The sequence below is a fragment of the Megachile rotundata genome, chromosome 3 (genome assembly GCF_050947335.1).
Source record: "Megachile rotundata isolate GNS110a chromosome 3, iyMegRotu1, whole genome shotgun sequence".
In the NCBI taxonomy this organism is placed as follows: domain Eukaryota; kingdom Metazoa; phylum Arthropoda; class Insecta; order Hymenoptera; family Megachilidae; genus Megachile; species Megachile rotundata.
This window is the reverse complement of record NC_134985.1, coordinates 13397705-13416366: the sequence shown is the minus strand read 5'-3', so window position 1 is coordinate 13416366 and position 18662 is coordinate 13397705. Positions and strand designations below refer to the sequence as shown.

Sequence of the window (18662 nt, the reverse complement as noted above, 5' to 3'; positions counted from 1 at the left end):
TTTCATCCTTCACGTTTTAATATTAAAATTTATTCGTTATTTTGTATGAAGATTTGACAAAATGGTCCTCGCATCTATTTCTACGGTATAAGTTACTAGTCGTAATTATACATGTATCTTGTTAGACGATAATTTTGAGGTAAAAAGTCCAAGACATTATCGAGCTTTCACTCATCGTCATTTGCTCATATTATAAATACGTACACGTACAAACACTCACAACACGTCCATTTAATTTCACTTATAAATTACAACCTAAAATACTGACGACCCACGTGGAATTGCACGCAGAGTGACCCGTTATTCGATCGCAATCATTATGGTATTTCACTCGTTTCATGGATAAGTTTCCTTTAAATGTGTTCCATGCATTATTAATATTTCTCGCTATGAACAGAAATCTATTTCTTCCTCGTTAGACACGAATTAATGATATGTAAATGTCGCACGTGATTTACTTTTTCGTTTTATCCGATCTTTAAATGCGGTTACGTTCGAGATTCCTTATAAATATTTAAAAAGTACTTACATGATAATATAACGCTTAGAGTACAATAAATATTCAGAACACATCGTGACGGTTATTATCCATTATGATCTTCGCGTCATTCTTTAATGTCTATTCTTTAAATATGATTCTATCGAAGAGAACGATCACTCGTCCTTCTTTTCAAGGATCACAATGATCTTTCCTTCGAGAACCATCCACTGATCTACTCATACAACCGAGAGACTAGTTTATGCACGCTTCAGGCTTTTGCCTCCGGTAGCTAAATTATAACTCATTAGTTCTCTGTTAGATTTTAAGTGTTAGATCCATGCAATAATTGTTTAACCCTTCTCCTCAAATTTACCAAAGAATTTCGAACGTTTGACAAATGAAGTTCAAATACAAACTTTTCGCCTAAAGCGTCCGCATGAAAATCTAAGACTACAGGGTTAATCGTAAATAATAACTCGTAGAAAACACAACCATCAAATTGAAAGTTTGGTTCGCTGTAAGACTCGTGAACTTAAAACACTCCGTCATCCATCGTCAAAGAAGAATAGCGAAGGTACGAGACATCCTCGTCCATATCAGATAAAAACTGTCATCGTTCGTTCAGATTCGGATTGTAGATCGGTCTGCTGCTCAAGAAACTGTTTCCGCTGGTAGGACTGGTTCTGACTTGCATGTATTTAGGCCTTTTGTGTCTGGTGCTCCAGTGCAGGTAGGTATACCAACCGGCTACCACGGCTCCCAGAGCATTGCAAGTGGACGAGAAGATCAGGAGGATCGTAAGAATGCTTTCGACTTCGGGACAGTTCAGATCCATGTACCTGACCGCTGCTTCCGTTGAATTCGAAGTGTCCTCACGTGGTCTGCACACGCAGGCAGCGTGCAGAACGCGCGCTGGGTTGCATTCCAAGCCCATCAGGCGCACCAGGTGTATCGCTGAGAATACGCACGCAATGGAGCAGGTCACCGTTGCCAAAATTGCCAGGGACACGCTTATTACCTGCGGAGAAAGGAACAAAGCGTTAGTATAAGGCAGCTTGTGTGATGGTAGGATTTCAAGAGTGAAACTAAAATATGCACAGTAGTTTCACATTTATAGTTCTGTCTGAACTAAGCTAAATCTACTGAACCTTTCATAATTATATTATAGTGGAGTATGTGTTAGACTGAATGTACATAGGAATTACATTATAATGACCTATGGTAGCTTTTGTAGCAAGGTCCAGAGCCATATAACAAGCTTATTAAATCTTAGATCTACTATTAGTAGGTCTAGGCATTAATACTAATTGTTAGACCTACTACTAATAGGTTTAAGCATTAATATTAAATCTTAGACTTACTATTAATAGGTCTAAGCATTAATATTAAATCTTAAACCTACTATTAATAGGTCTAAGCATTAATATTAAATCTTAGACCTACTATTAATAGGTCTAAGCATTAATACTAAATCTTAGACCTACTATTAATAGGCCTAAGCATTAATATTAAATCTTAGACCTACTATTAATAGGTCTAAGCATTAATATTAAATCTTAAACCTACTATTAGTAGGTCTAAGCATTAATATTAAATCTAAGACCTACTGTTTGTCATTGGAGAGGTAATCCCTTCCTCCCTATTTGTACAATGTTCCTTGATACATTCCTTGATACATATACAACATCTCATATCTAATATAATATCTTATATCTGATATATATATATCATGTTATTATATTTATAATTTCTTAACACAATGATAATCACCTTCGTCGACGTGAGACAGAATCCAGGACTCATCCCAGGGTATTCCTTCTTGAAACAACAGAGCAAGCAAACTCCGAAGCTCCCCGATAGTAATAACTGTAAACGAAAGAAGGAAGATAAATGAGCTATTTGCTGTACGCTTTTCCAGGAAAATGATTCACGATACCCACCGGCATACCACTCCAGTAGGGGTTATCCGCAACGGGCAGATGAGGTGCCCAAAGCAATAACCACAAGGAAAGCGAAGTCACCGCGACACCAATAATCGTTTGCAGAGCTGCTAGACATCTTCCCAGCCGCCAGTGGTAGACTAATGGAGGGAGGAACTTTTGTGGTCCTGAAAACCATATACTTGCTATCACATCTGTTTACATAGAAACAAAGTTCATTAATTTATAATCATTCTACATTACAGATCATATTCTTAACATTTTTAATAAGAATGACGCTTTACTGATTTTGTCTAGAAAATATATTAAGTGAAAGAAGTACAGGCTGTCTCAGTGAAGTGTTTGTATATCACATGAACATAGACTAAGATAATGTTATTTTAAGATTATAAATATTTCACATAATCAAAATGAATATAGACTAAGATAATATTATTTTAAAATTATAAATATTTAAAATAACCTTCAACAATATTGCTAACATTTTCATATTTCATATTTGTTGAAACTATTCTAGCATTCTTTATGATCAAATATATTATTCTGTCCCTCAAGTCAGGATCTGTAGTCAGTTTCAGTTTTTACATGAAGAGAACAATCGTAAACGGTACTACTACAAAACGAAATAAGTTCAGATTTTCTCCGAAGCAGCCACGCTTCTTTTTGTCCGTCGCGAGTGATGCTATCTATGTGTTCTTGCGACACACATTTTCCCATAGCTCTGAAGGCTCGATCAACAGTCGATACGACTGATTCCGAGAAACGAATGTAGGGCCGAAAGAAAGGAGAGTTTCCGAACGAAACGACCTCGCTGTCCCTCCTTACAAGGTATCTTAACCGGACGATCGGACGTGTCGTCCTTGCCGTATAGGACTGTCAGGAAACTCGCCCACTAGGATCGTTTGCACAAGATTTGCAACGGGTTGCGAGTTCCTCGCGAATACGAGGAAAAAAGGTGAGGTTGATGCTCGCCCACTGTTCACGTTGATAATACTGAAAGTGGATCAGCCGCGAGTTCATTGGAACCTTGCGAAATTAGTGAGAGGCAGTGATAGAAAAAAATTATGATTACCATTTTTCAAGTAGGTATACGATAGTTATGGCTTATGCCGTTGAGACACGTGGATGTAAATCGTGTTCAACAGGAAAATATGAAAACATATATTGAATGTGCACAACTGAAGGTGCACAATAATTTGAAGACTTGAAGATTCAAAGACTTGGAAATATAAAAGAGACTCGGAATAAAACTAGACAGGATGTTAAAATTTGAAGCTGTGAGAAGAAAAACGTTGATGAGGCTGTTCTTCCGCCTTCCATTTCCGTTGTTTACGCATTCGGTACTCGCGTTGGTTCAAACGAATTCCTAGAAGAATGCTGGAAAACCTGGTCACGAAAGAAGGGGAAATAATTCCTGCGGCTTAAGAGCGTGAACCAGAGGTTCCTCCGTCCTGAAGAGAATAACAATCAGAAGAGTAATCTTCTTGAGCTCCGCCTTAATCCTTGTTCACTGACCTCCGCATAACAGGGTGCATTCATCGATACCTACAAAATATTTCAAAAATGAAAATCTGCTTTATCTCCAGCACTAAGTATGATCAAAAAGAAGTAGCTAGGAAAATTCTTAGGTATTGTACTTAGAACGAGTTTTGCTGGTTTGAATAGAATTTGAAATTGTAATGACTGTATTGTAATAATGAATACAAATTTAGTTGTGTACTTAGATCTACAATGCTTCCCTTCGAAGGAAATTCTTTCGTTCAGTTTGCAGGATATTAGCCGACGTTGATGGAATATTAACGTGCGAGCGTCGTGGCAAAAAAGAAATATCAAGTTTACGACGGGACAACGTCGCATTCTGATTCGTCGCGCTATAATCGATACCGGGTCTATTTTGCACGGGGTCTGCATACAGAACAAATCCTAACTGTACCGGACGTACGCAATAGCAAGAATAAACTTGCCACTTTTGGTCAGATTGGAGTACACAGACGTTCGTCGTTAACACGTGTTTTCAACTACGATTACACATATACATAATTACACATATAATACATACATATAATTTGACACATTATATGTACAATTATAAACTATGTACATATCTCATTAATAACAAATGAAAGAAGTCAAAAATTATTAAAGGCATGTACAATTGTTTAAAAAATATAAATAAATAAATCTTTGAAATGAATTACATGTTTTGACTTTCTATATACAAATCTTTTAACATTGTCTTCTTTGACCTCTACATATGCAAGAAGATTCTTAATCCATTAATATATAATACAGGTTAAAGATAATATTTGAAGACAACACTCTATAAAATAACTATGAATGTAACCAAGTTATTCTACTCTAAATAATTATATACCTCAAGTAAATAAATAGTAGAAATAAATATTTGTACCATAAAGTGCAAGTATGAGTATTAATGGGTTAAGACCTCTACATATGTAAGAAGATTACTAACCCATTAATATATAATGCAGGTTAAAGATAATATTTGAAGACAACACTCTATAAAATAACTATAAATGTAACCAAGTTATTGTACTCTAAATAATTATATACCTCAAGTATATAAATAGTAAAAACAAATATTTGTATAGTAAAGTGCTTGATTATTAATGAGTTAAGAACCTCCGACAAATGAATGTCATTAAGATGGTCTCGTTCTCAGACGATAAGTCGTTTAACACTTAATATGTGAAATTCTTTTTTAAATGAGCTGCATACTAAATGCGTGCCAGTTATCGCTATTTCATACGTGAAATGATTCGCACGGTATAAGAATGCGGGTCTTGAATGCGTGTCATTCCCATTGTGTACTTTCCTCGCACGTGTATGAGTGATGCTCAAATAGAAGAGAAGAGAATGCCACTGCTAGGGTAGAACGTGCAGGGGTCAAATTAAAATGTTCATCTAGCAGCACTCAGAACTCCAGCTTTGTTGAAACTCATCCAACTTCGCAACTAGTCTCCAAACATTTCAGGGTGCAACTGCACTTCTTGGAAGCATTAACTCGATTTTTAAGTGAGGCATTGAGACAGTAATGTATTCATAATGAACACGTAGATGCATATGCAAGACCGGTATTATAATTAGTTGATAGCTGGACTCGAAAACGGAAATTCCCAACGCACCTCCTATAAAAGAACATTAAGTTAATACTAGTTTCTGTGAGAGATGTAATTCATTGACGTAACTAGATAAGGACCATTGAATTTCCGTTCTAGATAGAAATTCTAGTTACACCAATGACCGTATTACAGATAAAATCGTATTATAAATATGTGCTATCTGGTACGCTGGATATTCAACAAATCGAACAAAATGTTTTTTACAAACTCGCCTAACTACGTAAAAACCTGAACGTACAAACATACTAGGTGGTACATTTTCATTATCCGATGACCTCGATGCATGGGTAATGACGGAGTACTTGACTTGCGTAAGAAGAAATACGGTACTTGTGCAACTACACCGTAGAAAACTTTTATCGCCTATTATGCTTCTATCCTTGAAAAATCCTTAATTTCCCTGCCAGTACCGTCGTTAGATTTTATAGCCCCGAGTCCTTTGCACCTGATGCGCAAAGTGCAGATCGCAAAACTTCAAACTTTGCAAATAGCTTCAATTTACTGATCACATTTTATGCAACACGATAATACCTTACTTGTACTGTAATCAATAATCGCCAGAAAAGGTATAATATTTACAATCCTGCGTTCTTTTTCAACGTGAAACTGACACAACGCTGCAATCGTATTCCTTTTGAAAGCGAATATCATATGACTCCAGTTACGTAAACTGCAGCCAGGAATTGGCTAATTGAAATTGAGCAAGGGTCATAACACCAGAGAAATCTTTTTCCTATAACAAAATATTGGGAATGAATGAAAACGTGTCTACGGCGCCAAGATTAAAACGTGTTCTAAAAAGATCACATGGTGTATATCCGGCTTGCTGCTTCCGCTGTGCAGAGATGCACGTGTAACCACTTTAAACCAGCACGGTGGTCAACGAACCAAAAAACGTTCAATTTGGGTCACCTGCCTTGTGTGAGTTTATTCAAAATTTTTTGGTAATTAGTTTACCGAATTTGCACATTTTTAGGAGTCAATTCATACATGTTTTAATCTATAAATTTCTATATTTGTAGATGTAGAAGTTATATTATTCTATTGCTTCTCAAGTTATATTATTTCATACTCTTCTATTTATCAGTGATCAATGACCCCAAGAGAAGACGAGTTAACAAAAAGAGCAACACCTGAACGTTGAATCTCCTGTTCTGGATGTATCGTCTAAGTACAGATGACAAGGTAGTTAAGGTGTTAAGCTGTTGCCAGATAAATAACCAGGAGTATTGAAAAAAAGAAAGAAAAAGGACGGAAGAAAAGTTGACCTGTTCTGGGCTGGTTGCATTCCTAACTTTAATTATCCGGTTGAACCTACCTTCCTTCAATTTGTCCTTCAAAGAAAATGATACTTCCAGGCAGATTTGGTTGCAAATGATTCAACAAGAAACTATTTCTGAAAACCTAAACTTCGACCGAAAGAAGGGTCTCTAAATTATCGCCAGATAAGATAGGAGAAACGAGCAATTAAACCTCGGGAAATTTCGATTTCGAAAGACCTTACGAATTTGTAATATAAGGTTGACTTTCATAAAGGAGATAATGCAGGAGAAACGCATCGAACACGACATAAATTATTAATCGGTTGCAGAAACATTGTATGCTGCCATGGAACGAACGCTCGTTGCACCGTGAAAGGCCGTTCGGTGATATTCGATGACGTCCTCGTTCCGTTCCTCTGATTCCGTTGATCGTGGCGCTTTGTTAACGTAAAACCGTCCACAGTAAACAGTGATGGCTAACACGAGTATCCATTAAAGAAGTCACGGGTGCATAAAGAGAACTTGAGAGTTGTTAGAGATATTAGGGAGAGCTTAGGAGCTAAGGAAAATCTGGGACCTAGCTTAAGATCTGAGAGAAGAGCGACCTAGAAAGATCCTAAGAACCTGGAGTCTAAATAAAGACTAGTACCTAAGTATAATTTGGGACATAGAGATAGATCCTGAAACCTAGTTGAAGTCTAAAATCCAAATAGGACCTAAGAGTATAAAATCTAGGTAACCTAAGAAGGCTATAACCTAAGACTTACTGGAAACCTAAATAAAGACTAGGACCTATGTGTAATTTGGGACATAAGAAATCCTGAAACCTAGCTGAAGCCTAGAATTCAAATAGGACCTAGGAGTATAAAATCTAGGTAACCTAAGAAGGCTATAACCTAAGACTTACTGGAAACCTAAATAAAGACTAGGACCTATGTGTAATTTGGGACATAAAAAGAAATCCTGAAATCTAGCTGAAGCCTAGAATTCAAATAGGACCTAGGAGTATAAAATCTAGGTAACCTAAGAAGGCTATAACCTAAGACTTACTGAAAACCTAAATAAACCTAAACCTTACTGAAAATCTAAGACCAAGGGAAATGTGGGAAAACCCTAAGGAACCTATGGTGACTGGAACATCTTCCACTTCAAGCAACCAGATAACAAAATTCTTGCAAGTGTCTCTTCATTTTCTCATCCATGTACCAACTTCTTGTGAGCTCAGTCGATCATCACTGGTATAAGGGATTACATTTTTAGAGGTGTTTAAGGTACCGAGGAAAATTAACAAGTAATTTATGCATAAAACAAGGAAAGTGCACTTACGATGGCCACTCCTGTGCAGCACAATCATCCTGCTGTGCCTGAGGGAATTCCTTGTGGGTGTGTGTCGGCCGGCGATTTGAGAGGCTGCCAGATTAACGGGAACCGTAGTTGACAAACAGTTGGCCATCGATGGAGCTCGACCGAGTTCCTTCTCCTTGTCTGATCGATAGATTTTCCCGATGTTCCCCGTCGAAACCGCGCCTATCATGATAAATTGCGGTCATTAGATAATGGGGTAATGATCATAAATGAAAGTAATTTAGAAAACTCAGAATAAGATTTACGACGAAAGAGATATTAGAGCAATTAACACAACTAGAAAAACTGGAATAATTAGTTAACTTATTCTTGGTAATTATTTATGAAAAGGAAAGCGCTTCAATAATTTTTTAATGTATTGTCATGCACAGTGGTATGAAATTATTGTTTAATTTTCTTTCTTTGATAAACAATTATTATCATTTGCATTTAATAGGGCTTAACCCAAATCGGGTTTTAATTCATCCCTTTAACGAGCATACCCGAGTTAACAATAATAACCCGCTTCCACTTTCGATCAGGTATTACAAAATATGATAATGACTCGGAATAATTAGCATACCGACTGCCTTGAGGGTCACCAGTGACCCAGATAGTACATTTAATATATTCAAGTAACAATGGCCAAGCAGAGATACATAAAATAATAGTAACAGCTCCAGTAATCGACGCGATAATGTACCATACTATATTTTTACCGCAGAAATTACGACATTAAGTAAACGTGGTTTTGAAACTCCGTAAAATGAATCATCATCTTTTTTCGTTCATCCTACATGATCGGCTGAAGTAATATACCTCGGTAGATCCTCGGTACATAATTAGAAAGCGCGCGAAATTTTCAGCATGGCTTTGTTTTCCCGCGATATTTACAACAGTTGGTTAGTGCACGAATAAAATGAAATTCGAGAAAGTTTGCACGAATACCAGTCCTAGCAAACTGACGACCGAATTTCACCCGAGACCGTTCTATTTTCGGCCGAACTTTCCTAGGATAGTGCATTGGTACATCCAATTTCGTCTCGCGCCAACAATAATGTCGGCCACTTTAATTAACTAAAGTGAAGAAAAAAGAAAGCAGAATGTCGTAACGGTGTCTGTACCGACTCTCTTCGTTATCGATAGTTACATCAATTAAAATAGTCTGCAGCAGGTGCATCCGAAATTATCTTGAACAAACTAGATTATTGACTGAACCGTTGATCGCACTGACCAGAGACCCTGGTGCCCTGGATCTTCGACACGTTGCCAACACTGACTGCGTTGCTCACTCTATTGTTGTTGTTGTTGTTGTTGTTGTTGGCCGCAGTCATCGACGGATTATCGCGGACCTGATTTAAATTGTCGGCGCTTAAGGCGGAAGTCACGCAAGGTGTCACCATTGGCACGTCCTAAAGAAACAGATACCACTTTAGATAGCTCCAAGTTGATTGCAAAACTGAGTTATAATTTCTAAAGAGTTAGAGATGCTGAGGAAGCTACTCTAACTTATCAATGCATAATCGTTTAAAATATTAAACATATTATGTCTACTATTATAATATTATCTTACATCATATTATAATATTATATTATGTCATATTATAATATTATATTGTAATATTATAATATCATACACATCTGCAATATTATAAAATAAAAAAATATTTACAAAAGCTTTTAAAATGAAATTAGTATAAAATGTGTTAACTAGAATGTTAACACACTCGATTCTGACTGAAAAGTTCTTTAATTGATCGTCTGTACCTTACACGGGTCACCCGTAACACGAATTCGATGACAATATACGAACGTAAACAATGACACGTGGTACGAAATGAACCCTAACCTTGAAATTGTCATAAAAGCTAACAGGACGGCTCCTTGGCGCATACTGAATCTCATCGTCGGGCTGCATCATGCTGTTACCATTGTACGTTGTAGAGTTCAAGGGCTGCGCGCGCATCTCGCCAGGCATCCTGCTCTTTTTCTTCTTTTTTCCACTTCCGGCGACTGCGAAGTCACGATGAAAATCATGAAAAGAATCTTTCCGCGTTCTCCTCAAGGACGTCTTTAATCTCATGTTTCTTTTATGATTAATTAACCCTCAGACCATTCGGACTATTTACAGTCTTAGACAATTTCTATCTTTGTAGAAAGTTACAATCATGAAAATCAGTTAAATCTTTGAAATAATGTTTAAACGAGATAATGGTCCTTATAAAAATTAAACCGCAAAGGAATTATAATTTTTGTGAACTCTTATAGCATCGTTTACATTCCGCACCTGAATTTACATGTCAACTCATATCAAGGTTTCACTTTCACGATGAACGGAGAAACTACACGACCCTCTGATCTTCGACCACAGATCTTCAACTTCCCGGAAGCACACCTGCACCTTGTCGTGGTTGTGTGTATGACTCACGGTAGCTGATTCGCACTTTAAAAGGGGAATTTCTCTTAATCTGCCTCTACGTGTCGTAAGTCACGCGTCGAATTCCCCAATGATCCAGGGCAAGGATAATATATATAGGTAATCGGCATTCACGTGAGCGGTCACGTGCGCACGCTATCCGTCACCCCGTAAAGATCTGAAAAATGCAGGAAAATCGTCAACGTGGGAATATCTCTGCCATTTTCCAATCGAAACGATTTGTATCAATTACTCGAACGAAGCGTTACTGCATCAATAAATTATTAACAGTAGAATTTCTTAAAGGTCTGAGACTCGGTTAAAGACGTGGCGATATAATACGTGGTAAGATAATATGTGATTATATAACATGCTGTAATACACTATTGGTAATATGTTCAGTGAACTGAACAGAGTTACGTTGTACACTCAAATGCAACATAGACTTTTTTAACGCAAATGTACATCTGAAATTTTTTACTTTCACTTTCTCAGATCCCTAAATCATCACACTTAACGAGTGAGAAGTCTCCATTCTCCTTAATTGCTATATTTTCCCTAAGAATGCCTAAGAAATCTGACTAAAAAAAATTTCGTTATCATCAGTGTACATGATGACCGCAACCCTCGTAAAATTATGATTCGCTCGAAATTACAAGGCGAGGGAACGTCACACCTCGTTGAACAGAAAATGTTTTCTCAGGAGCTGCATAGACCCTTTAAGAAAAAAGTTGGTGTTTTCCCACGGGAACCGCAGTACTTGCTACGAGCAACGCCTGTCGTGGTTGATTCGATTTGCTGATCTCGTGAGACAAGGAATCGATCAATTAAATATCCATTCCATGGATCGCACGTAATACAAATCTAAGTGAGTAGCTTCGGGAACAAAATCTGGAGCCGAGATGTTTCGTAACATTTCAGAGCCGAGATTAAAATGAACGTATCGCGTATGCAGGAAGTTATGCGAAGAATTAGGTGTACCTTTGTGAAATCCTATGCAATAGAAAACAATGTTACGATCTTCTTTAAATACGTAAAAAATAGTAGTTACGAAACTTACGATCGCGTTACAGAATGTTAATTTATCCGGTGGGTTTGTATCAGCAGGATGTACAGATAACAATTCTTTATAAGTTTCACTCAATGCCACATGCATTTCCTTCCATTTTTAAGGCCACAGATTTCAATCTCTAACGCAAGGCGGAACAAATAGTATTAAAGTGTTAATTAACATTAATTATAAACGACTTGTCTACATCGTAAATCTTATTTTTAAGATTCGTATTATCATTAATTAATATTATTAACTTTTCGATTATATTTTCGGGAATCTGTGCCTTGAATTTCGCGCTTCTTACATTCCAAAATTAAGAGCTTCGTACCCTGAAAAATTATTCATTAGTATCAGGTAAAACAAGAGCCTGTTCGCATGAATAAAATAGTAAGATAATAATAGGTGTCGTAATACATATGATACAATGTAAATCGCAAACACGTGACAACAACAGAGCCATAAAAAAAAATTAATGTTATAGTAACTGAAAGACTGAAGTAGTACCACAATGGTAATATTATTGATTATGATTAAGTACCTCGATCAATCGTCGATGCTTACAATGACAGATTGCATCAGGCGATTTTTCTCTCTGGCATTCGATTGTGAGCGGGACTTTACTTTCACAGTCACGAGATACTAAGTTAATACCGAGCGTAGTTACGCAACATGGTACGCAACGCAATGAAACCGTGGCGCGTCGAGGGCTCTGTACAATGATGTGACCTACCTATGGCCGGGCCAGTGTTCGGGTTACGGCTGGAAATAAGTCATTTCTCCATTAACTCCCTTTATGCGCTGCTCACAGTCACGTCACCATGACCGGCGAGTTTACTGAACTCTTTACAACATTCACGGATACCTAGAAATTGTGGACATACTCCTGTTTCATCTTTCATCGTGAATTCATAAGTATCATATTAACGCAATTTCGTTTCTTTTTCACGTACCTTTACTTCTGTGGGGTAGGGAAGATTCAAATACCATATTTGGGCGGGAGCGAGAACGAGATACGTACAAATAAAAATGTAGATATATTAGGAATGCGAGGATTAAGAAATTTCGAGTCTAGGGAATTTAGGTTTTATTTGACCTATCGGAAATTTCACGACTCAGAAATTTGATAAACACTCGAAAATATGGATATCTGATAAAATAGTAATAAAGACGAAGTCACAAAGTAACTAACTCATTTGACACTGACAGCTCACTCACACCCAAAAATGTAACATAAAATGTATAATCACTTCATTCTGGAAGATTTTATACCTCTCCTGAAAGAGAAAAGGGGGACACCACCTCCAACACTTCTGTTTAAATTGCGTATGGAAACTTGCACGGATGAGTTAACCTTAAAACAAAAGAATTCGTAATGATTCTACTATTTGAGTGAAGTCACTATTGTCTATTTCTAGCCGTACGTCTGCTTCACTTCAACCTAACATCATGGCTCTTTTTTATAGCAAATCATGTAATCGTATAGCTTGCCTCATATGTTTTTCTAAATAATGACGTGGCTTCAGCATTCGCACTTGCAATTGTAGGAAATAGGACGAACAAAGCTGGAATAATCATTAGACGAGATAAGTACGTTCTTCGAGCATCGAGAGAAGGGGGCATCACTCAAATTTTTCATTACCAAAGACATGCACCATATTTTTCAATGTCAAAATTTCCATACGAAAATTCTGAAAATCAAATGTTACATTTCGAAAGTTTATTTTATGATTTGTACTTTAAGTTGAATATATGAATAAGTACCAAAACCTTTTTATGTCTGGGGCACCTCAAGTCATTAATTCGATACTGAGGATGTACGTGTTGCGTTCTATTTGTGCATTACGCGGTACCGCAAACGTAACTGCCAAAATTTAGCGTTGCCAACTACAAGAAAGATCGAAAATTTATAAAATTACATAATAAGAATCAACAAAAGATAACATCACTTATTCGGACTTACTGAGGATAAATTCATTTACTAAGGATTCTAACAATGTTAAAAGATTCCATAGATGTGTCTCGAATAAAAAAAGTATTAATTCTTAAACCGGAAGTTTATAAAGTCAAAAGTTACCACTTTGACAACTGCAACAAGACAAATATTACTGATGTTTTCTATAATTTTATAAATGCAAATGTTTATTGTATTCTTAATTTTTATTTGGAAATAAACTTTTTAGACTGAGTTTTTATATATTTACACTTCCTCTTTAATAATACTGGCAGCATGCGCATATGTTTACTGTGTTGCTAACATTAATTATTACGATCCTTTGTATAAGCCACTTAAGAGCGCGATTATTATGATCCCATGTTGAAGTATAATTCGTTCGTGGCAGAATATTTTAAAGGGAAGAATTTTGCATATTTGACGAAATCAGCAAAAAATATGATCGTGAAATAAAAATTACTTTATCGTTCGTGTTGTGTTAAAACGAAAACGACACTTAACCTCGGTGATGCAATTTCTGACGTCTTAACTCTCGTAATTATGAAGAATAAAAAGAGTTCTTTGCAAATTATAATATGCGACCGAGGAAAATTTATATATCATTAATTCTGCACTTATCCACAATTATGCTTTTGTTTTACGACACTGGAATCATTTGCATATTTCTTCAGGTGCGTTGGTGACTCTGCAGAAAAATCTTTTATATCCGAGGAATTTTCCTAAAAGATAGTACCGAATAACTATAAACCTACTTTAGAATTAAATAAATGTCTAATACAACCACTTAAAGTTTGTTGCACCGGCTTACCGATTCGCATCTGTTTACATCCTGTATAGTGCAGTGTTTTCCGCGCTTTTCTTCGTTTCCGGTTATTGACAGTTACAACCCTGCCATCTATAGATAATTTCTTGAACTATATTAGTGTCTTTAGGGAAACATAGGGTGAGATACAAGTTCGGAGATATAAGTAGAAAGAAGATAGAAAAGCTGAAGAAACCGGTATGGTTTTAATCGTAAATACTGTGTGTCGCCGATCTTTCGAACGAATTCTTGATATTTATGAGGAAGTCTGTAAAGAGGTATGCATAAAGGAGTATGTACATGTAATGTCAAGAGCAAATTGATAGACAATAATTGGAAAGTTATTAATTCTACACTTTGACAGAATTTAAATTTGACAGTTGATGAAGTATAAGATGAAATTAAAGTTACTTTGACAAAATTATTTTTCTTAGATCCTCCTAAACGGGCTACAAAGAATGGAAATCAGAAACCCGGTATTATCTTTCGAAACGTTGTAAAAATTCGACGGTCAGCATTATAGAAAAAGAAATTTGAACGTTCGCAAATAATTCGCCGCGTTCCAGGCAACAATTTATCGCGGACGAGAAACGTACAGCACGTGTGACCCGCGAGTTGTTCTAATTAAATTCTCCAGTTACAAACCGTTCTCAGGGTTCATGAACGAATGTAAGCCCCTTATCGAGAGCTCGAACAACGATATCAAGCTGCTCATGACGTTATTATATCACGTCTTTCATTCGAAATGGCCATTAAAAGAGTCAATACAGAGCGAGGACTTTTGAATGCCGTCTACGGAGAATCCGGACATTTGACTCTCGAATTCAAGGGACTTTTAAACGACGCTTTCGTAACTCTTTCTTTTCACTTTTTCGAAGATCGTGTTTGCGCAACGTCCGTGTTCATCGATTTTACGGAAACGGTTAATGATTTCAGATCTCGACGCTCAGGTAACTGAAATCTTCCCAACCTTCCTTACACGAATTATGAAGATAAATTGAATAGTGGTAATGATAATTATGCTCAGATTGACAGATGACAGAATAATTGACAATCGCAGATGAATTTAGATTTAATTTTTGCAGAAATTAGGTATTCAAAGGAAGACCATTTTCTCGTGGAGAATTTACGAGTGTACACGAAGATACGTCGGTACGTAATGGTCTTTTTCATACCTTTATTGCCGCGGTGTTATCAAACGGGACAAATATTTTCTCGTTTGGAACAAGTGTACAGCTGCTTGTTCGGTGTTCGTTTACTTCTCTATGATAAACTTTGCGTACTTTTAACTCATTTGCATCATTGAACAATGTTTAATTAACATGTAATGCTTGCGTTCGAAAATAAATATTTATACTATTACAATTATTATTTGTACTGTTATGAATACTATGAATTATTATTACGAATTACTTAATCAGTGAATAATTGTAGCGAAAATTTAGAAACTTAAAAATTTACGAATTTAGGAATTTTAAAACTTAAAAATTTATAAGTTCGTGAACTTGTAAACTGACATTGCGTTCTATCGTCGCCGAAGAGAAGTCTCTGTTGCATTTTATGCGCTTCTCACGCAAACGGCAGTAATTCTCTGTGTCACGTATTATATCACCAGTAATTGCAACCCAACGAAAGTGAATTAAGAGAAGTTTCGAACTAAAACCTACCTGAGATCGTTTAATCTGTCCAGTAAGAACGTAATCTTCTTCCGCAGATTTTCCTCAAGGACCACGGATTCCCAAGATTTATTATGCTGCTCGAACAACCAGCCGACACTGCTTCGGGTAAAATACAATAAAAATTCACTGAACGTGCGAGGTTACATAATTTACGGAAACACTGATCAATTGCACACGATTCTTGAATTCTTCGAGCATCATCGTTGATAAAATAGCGACGACGCACACCTTTCTTCTCTGGAATTTACGGCACTTAAACACTCTGCTCGTCGAATTATATTGGCAATTCAATTCGTACGTTGTTTCAATCTACTCATATAGAATTATTTATTTACATATCAATTTATGATTGCACAGAATTCTTTGGTACATTATACAATTCTTTTGCGAAATTGTAACGTACAATTTAGGACTGTACATGAATTCAATTGCCAATATTACAACATAATCTTTTTAAAAATGAAAACAAGTATTTTTTTAAATGATTTGTTTTTAAAATTTTGATCACTAGTACAACAGCTTTGAACTTTTATTTTCTTATACTATGAACAATAGTAATAATAGTAACAACAACTAATAAATAAATAAAAGAGCAAGTGTGTTTGATGAATTAAAAAAAGAACTGTTCAAATCACACTGCTGAAAAAACTAACAAAACTGAACTAAAACATTCGATCATTCATCTTAAATTATCGACTTGAATTGCTCGCCAAAAAATAAACAAATTCGAACAAAAAATTACAGGTAAAAATGAGGCGGAAGAACGTTGGGTCGAAAAATCGGTGAAGCAAAGAGGAGCGTATTCTTGAAGCCACAAACGAAATCGAGCGTAAAATAAACAACGATAAAAGAGTTAAAAAGAAGAAAAGAACGTAATGTTTCTCCGGTGGTGTCGCGGTGACAACTGAAGCCTCCGGTTTGGCGCGTCTCGACGAGCCTCTGGAGACCCCACCAAAGTGTTCACCAAAGTCGAGAGGCACCAGGTGTCAGCGGGTTTCAAACCGAACGAATCCCGGCTGCAGGTGATCATCGTCTGCACGACCAGACAAAACGTTCTGCTTTTGCGTGAATAAATCGTTTGCGATATCATCAGTGACTCTCATCGTGCAATTAAAATGTACATTAGGTAATTCAACTGTCGTGACTCAGGAAATTATTAATTCGTTCTTTTGCGTTCTAGACATTTTTACTGTGACAATAATTGCCAATTATTGGAGGTTAGGTTAGGTTTTAGCTTGGTTAGGTTTAGGTAGTTTTACATAGTGCAATTATTTTTTAATTGTGAGAAATGTTTGAGGGAATGTTAATGGCAAATTTTGTTGGGCTGCTTATGGGATTTTCAAGTCTTTCTCTTGTGCTTTTAGAAGGTTAGGAAGAATTTCAAAGTTAGAAACTTGTAAAACTTGAAAATTTCAAAATCCTAATCTTCTAAAATTCCTATTTCTCAATTTTCTAATTTTCAAGTACCTCAATCTTCCAATCCCATAATGTCAGTCTCACAATTCTAAAATCTGAATCTCTGAGTCACACAATTTTCTAAACTTCAAAAATTTAAATCGTATCATCTCACAATTTCCAAAATCTTAATCTCACAATCTGACAATCTTGCAGAATTCCAAAATCTCAATCTCAATATCCCAAAATCTTTTTAAACTCCAAAATAACAAAATCCTACTTTCAAAATAACAAAGCTCTAAAAATTGAAAGTCCTTGACCCCACTAAACCAAATAGTATTACTTTTAAAACCGTGAGTACCACTGCCTCCTCACTTTCACGTCGTTCGGCGTTTCAGAAGGAGACTCGATGAAGGAAGTTGTCATAGCGAGAAAAAGGGTGAAAGAAGAAGGGGAATCGGTCATGCCTACCGGTTGACGTTTACCTTGAGCGATTTCTTACAGGCTTATTATCCGTTTTTTCCTCCCCGGCTCTTCTTTTTTCTTTCCAGTTCAACGCCGTTCATGGTGTCTCGTACATCCATGAATAAAAAAAACTGTGTTACAAGATGTTTCAGAGTTCCATCAAAGATTAACTACTCATCTTCTAATCCACAAACTTTACAAAAATTCTTAAAAATCATCTCTCAAGAAATTCTTCAAAATCACTTCTCAAAAAATTCTTAAAAATCACCTATTAAAAATTTAGAGAAATCTCTCCCCACACCAGTGGTTACAATATTTTCTGTAGAGCTTAGCTATCAGATTTACTTTCGATGGATGTTCTAACCGGTGCAACGTTAAGGACGAAACGGAATTTCGCCGATGCTTCTTTTGTGGCCGTCGAGTTAGACGATTTCGAGAGACCGGTTTCATCCGCAGGTATTCGTGAACTTGTCGGTCGCTTTCGCGCTCGAACGAGCTCTAACCACAGGAATAGCAGCCCGACACGGTTTATTACATTCCTTTCGGTCGAAAATTAATCGTAATTTATTCGGAACCGGTCGTAGGTGGTGCGCGTCATTAAGCCGGCGGAAATGATCGTGAATGAATGAACGGCGTCGTGTGGGTGGCTTATTGCTCATTACCAACAACTACGAAAGCTAAATGTTTCTCGCGTATTTGCTTGTATTTGATGCAATTGTTACTAGATGTA

General features: G+C 36.5%; 2 protein-coding genes across 9 annotated transcripts; one reads left to right on the top strand and one right to left on the bottom strand.

Annotated features, from left to right (window-relative positions):
• Positions 1 to 8: 8 nt before the first annotated feature.
• Positions 9 to 16168, bottom strand: LOC100882553 (uncharacterized). Of its 4 annotated transcripts, none has more exons than XM_076529279.1 (8): positions 16061 to 16168; positions 10458 to 10764; positions 10020 to 10183; positions 9405 to 9582; positions 8153 to 8353; positions 2422 to 2615; positions 2252 to 2347; positions 9 to 1499 (listed from the first exon to the last, which is right to left on the bottom strand). In XM_076529279.1, the coding sequence occupies exons 3-8, from the start codon at positions 10146 to 10148 to the stop codon at positions 1092 to 1094; spliced, it is 1206 nt and encodes a 401-aa protein (XP_076385394.1). In that variant the 5' UTR covers positions 10149 to 10183; positions 10458 to 10764; positions 16061 to 16168; the 3' UTR covers positions 9 to 1091. The 4 variants fall into 4 exon arrangements, with proteins under 4 accessions (XP_076385394.1, XP_012137967.2, XP_076385393.1 ...); XM_012282577.2 differs by having other exon boundaries at positions 2422 to 2588; XM_076529278.1 differs by lacking the exons at positions 10458 to 10764; positions 16061 to 16168 and having other exon boundaries at positions 9938 to 10163.
• LOC143264042 (uncharacterized) lies at positions 14532 to 16956 on the top strand. Of its 5 annotated transcripts, none has more exons than XR_013037394.1 (4): positions 14532 to 14671; positions 15330 to 15400; positions 15479 to 15545; positions 16108 to 16243. XR_013037394.1 is itself a non-coding variant. In XM_076529290.1 (4 exons), exons 1-4 carry the CDS (start codon positions 15139 to 15141, stop codon positions 16856 to 16858), a joined length of 384 nt encoding a protein of 127 aa, XP_076385405.1. In that variant the 5' UTR covers positions 14532 to 15138; the 3' UTR covers positions 16859 to 16956. The 5 variants fall into 5 exon arrangements, 3 of the variants coding, with proteins under 3 accessions (XP_076385405.1, XP_076385404.1, XP_076385403.1); XM_076529290.1 differs by adding an exon at positions 16817 to 16956 and having other exon boundaries at positions 14532 to 15343; positions 16108 to 16177; XM_076529289.1 differs by having other exon boundaries at positions 14828 to 15343; positions 16108 to 16279.
• Positions 16957 to 18662: the final 1706 nt, after the last annotated feature.

Excerpts from the sequence above, each read along its gene's own strand:
- LOC100882553 (XM_076529278.1), bottom strand. The coding sequence starts at position 10,075 with ATGAGATTCAGTATGCGCCAAGGAGCCGTCCTGTTAGCTTTTATGACA. Across the intron at positions 8,354-9,404 it reads CCAGGGCACCAGGGTCTCTG|GCGCGGTTTCGACGGGGAAC; the intron begins GTCAGTGCGATC and ends TTATCATGATAG. Across the intron at positions 2,348-2,421 it reads CCTACTGGAGTGGTATGCCG|TTATTACTATCGGGGAGCTT; the intron begins GTGGGTATCGTG and ends TTTCGTTTACAG.
- LOC143264042 (XM_076529289.1), top strand. The coding sequence starts at position 15,139 with ATGGCCATTAAAAGAGTCAATACAGAGCGAGGACTTTTGAATGCCGTC. Across the intron at positions 15,344-15,478 it reads TTTCAGATCTCGACGCTCAG|AAATTAGGTATTCAAAGGAA; the intron begins GTAACTGAAATC and ends TAATTTTTGCAG. Across the intron at positions 15,546-16,107 it reads GTGTACACGAAGATACGTCG|ATTTTCCTCAAGGACCACGG; the intron begins GTACGTAATGGT and ends CTTCTTCCGCAG.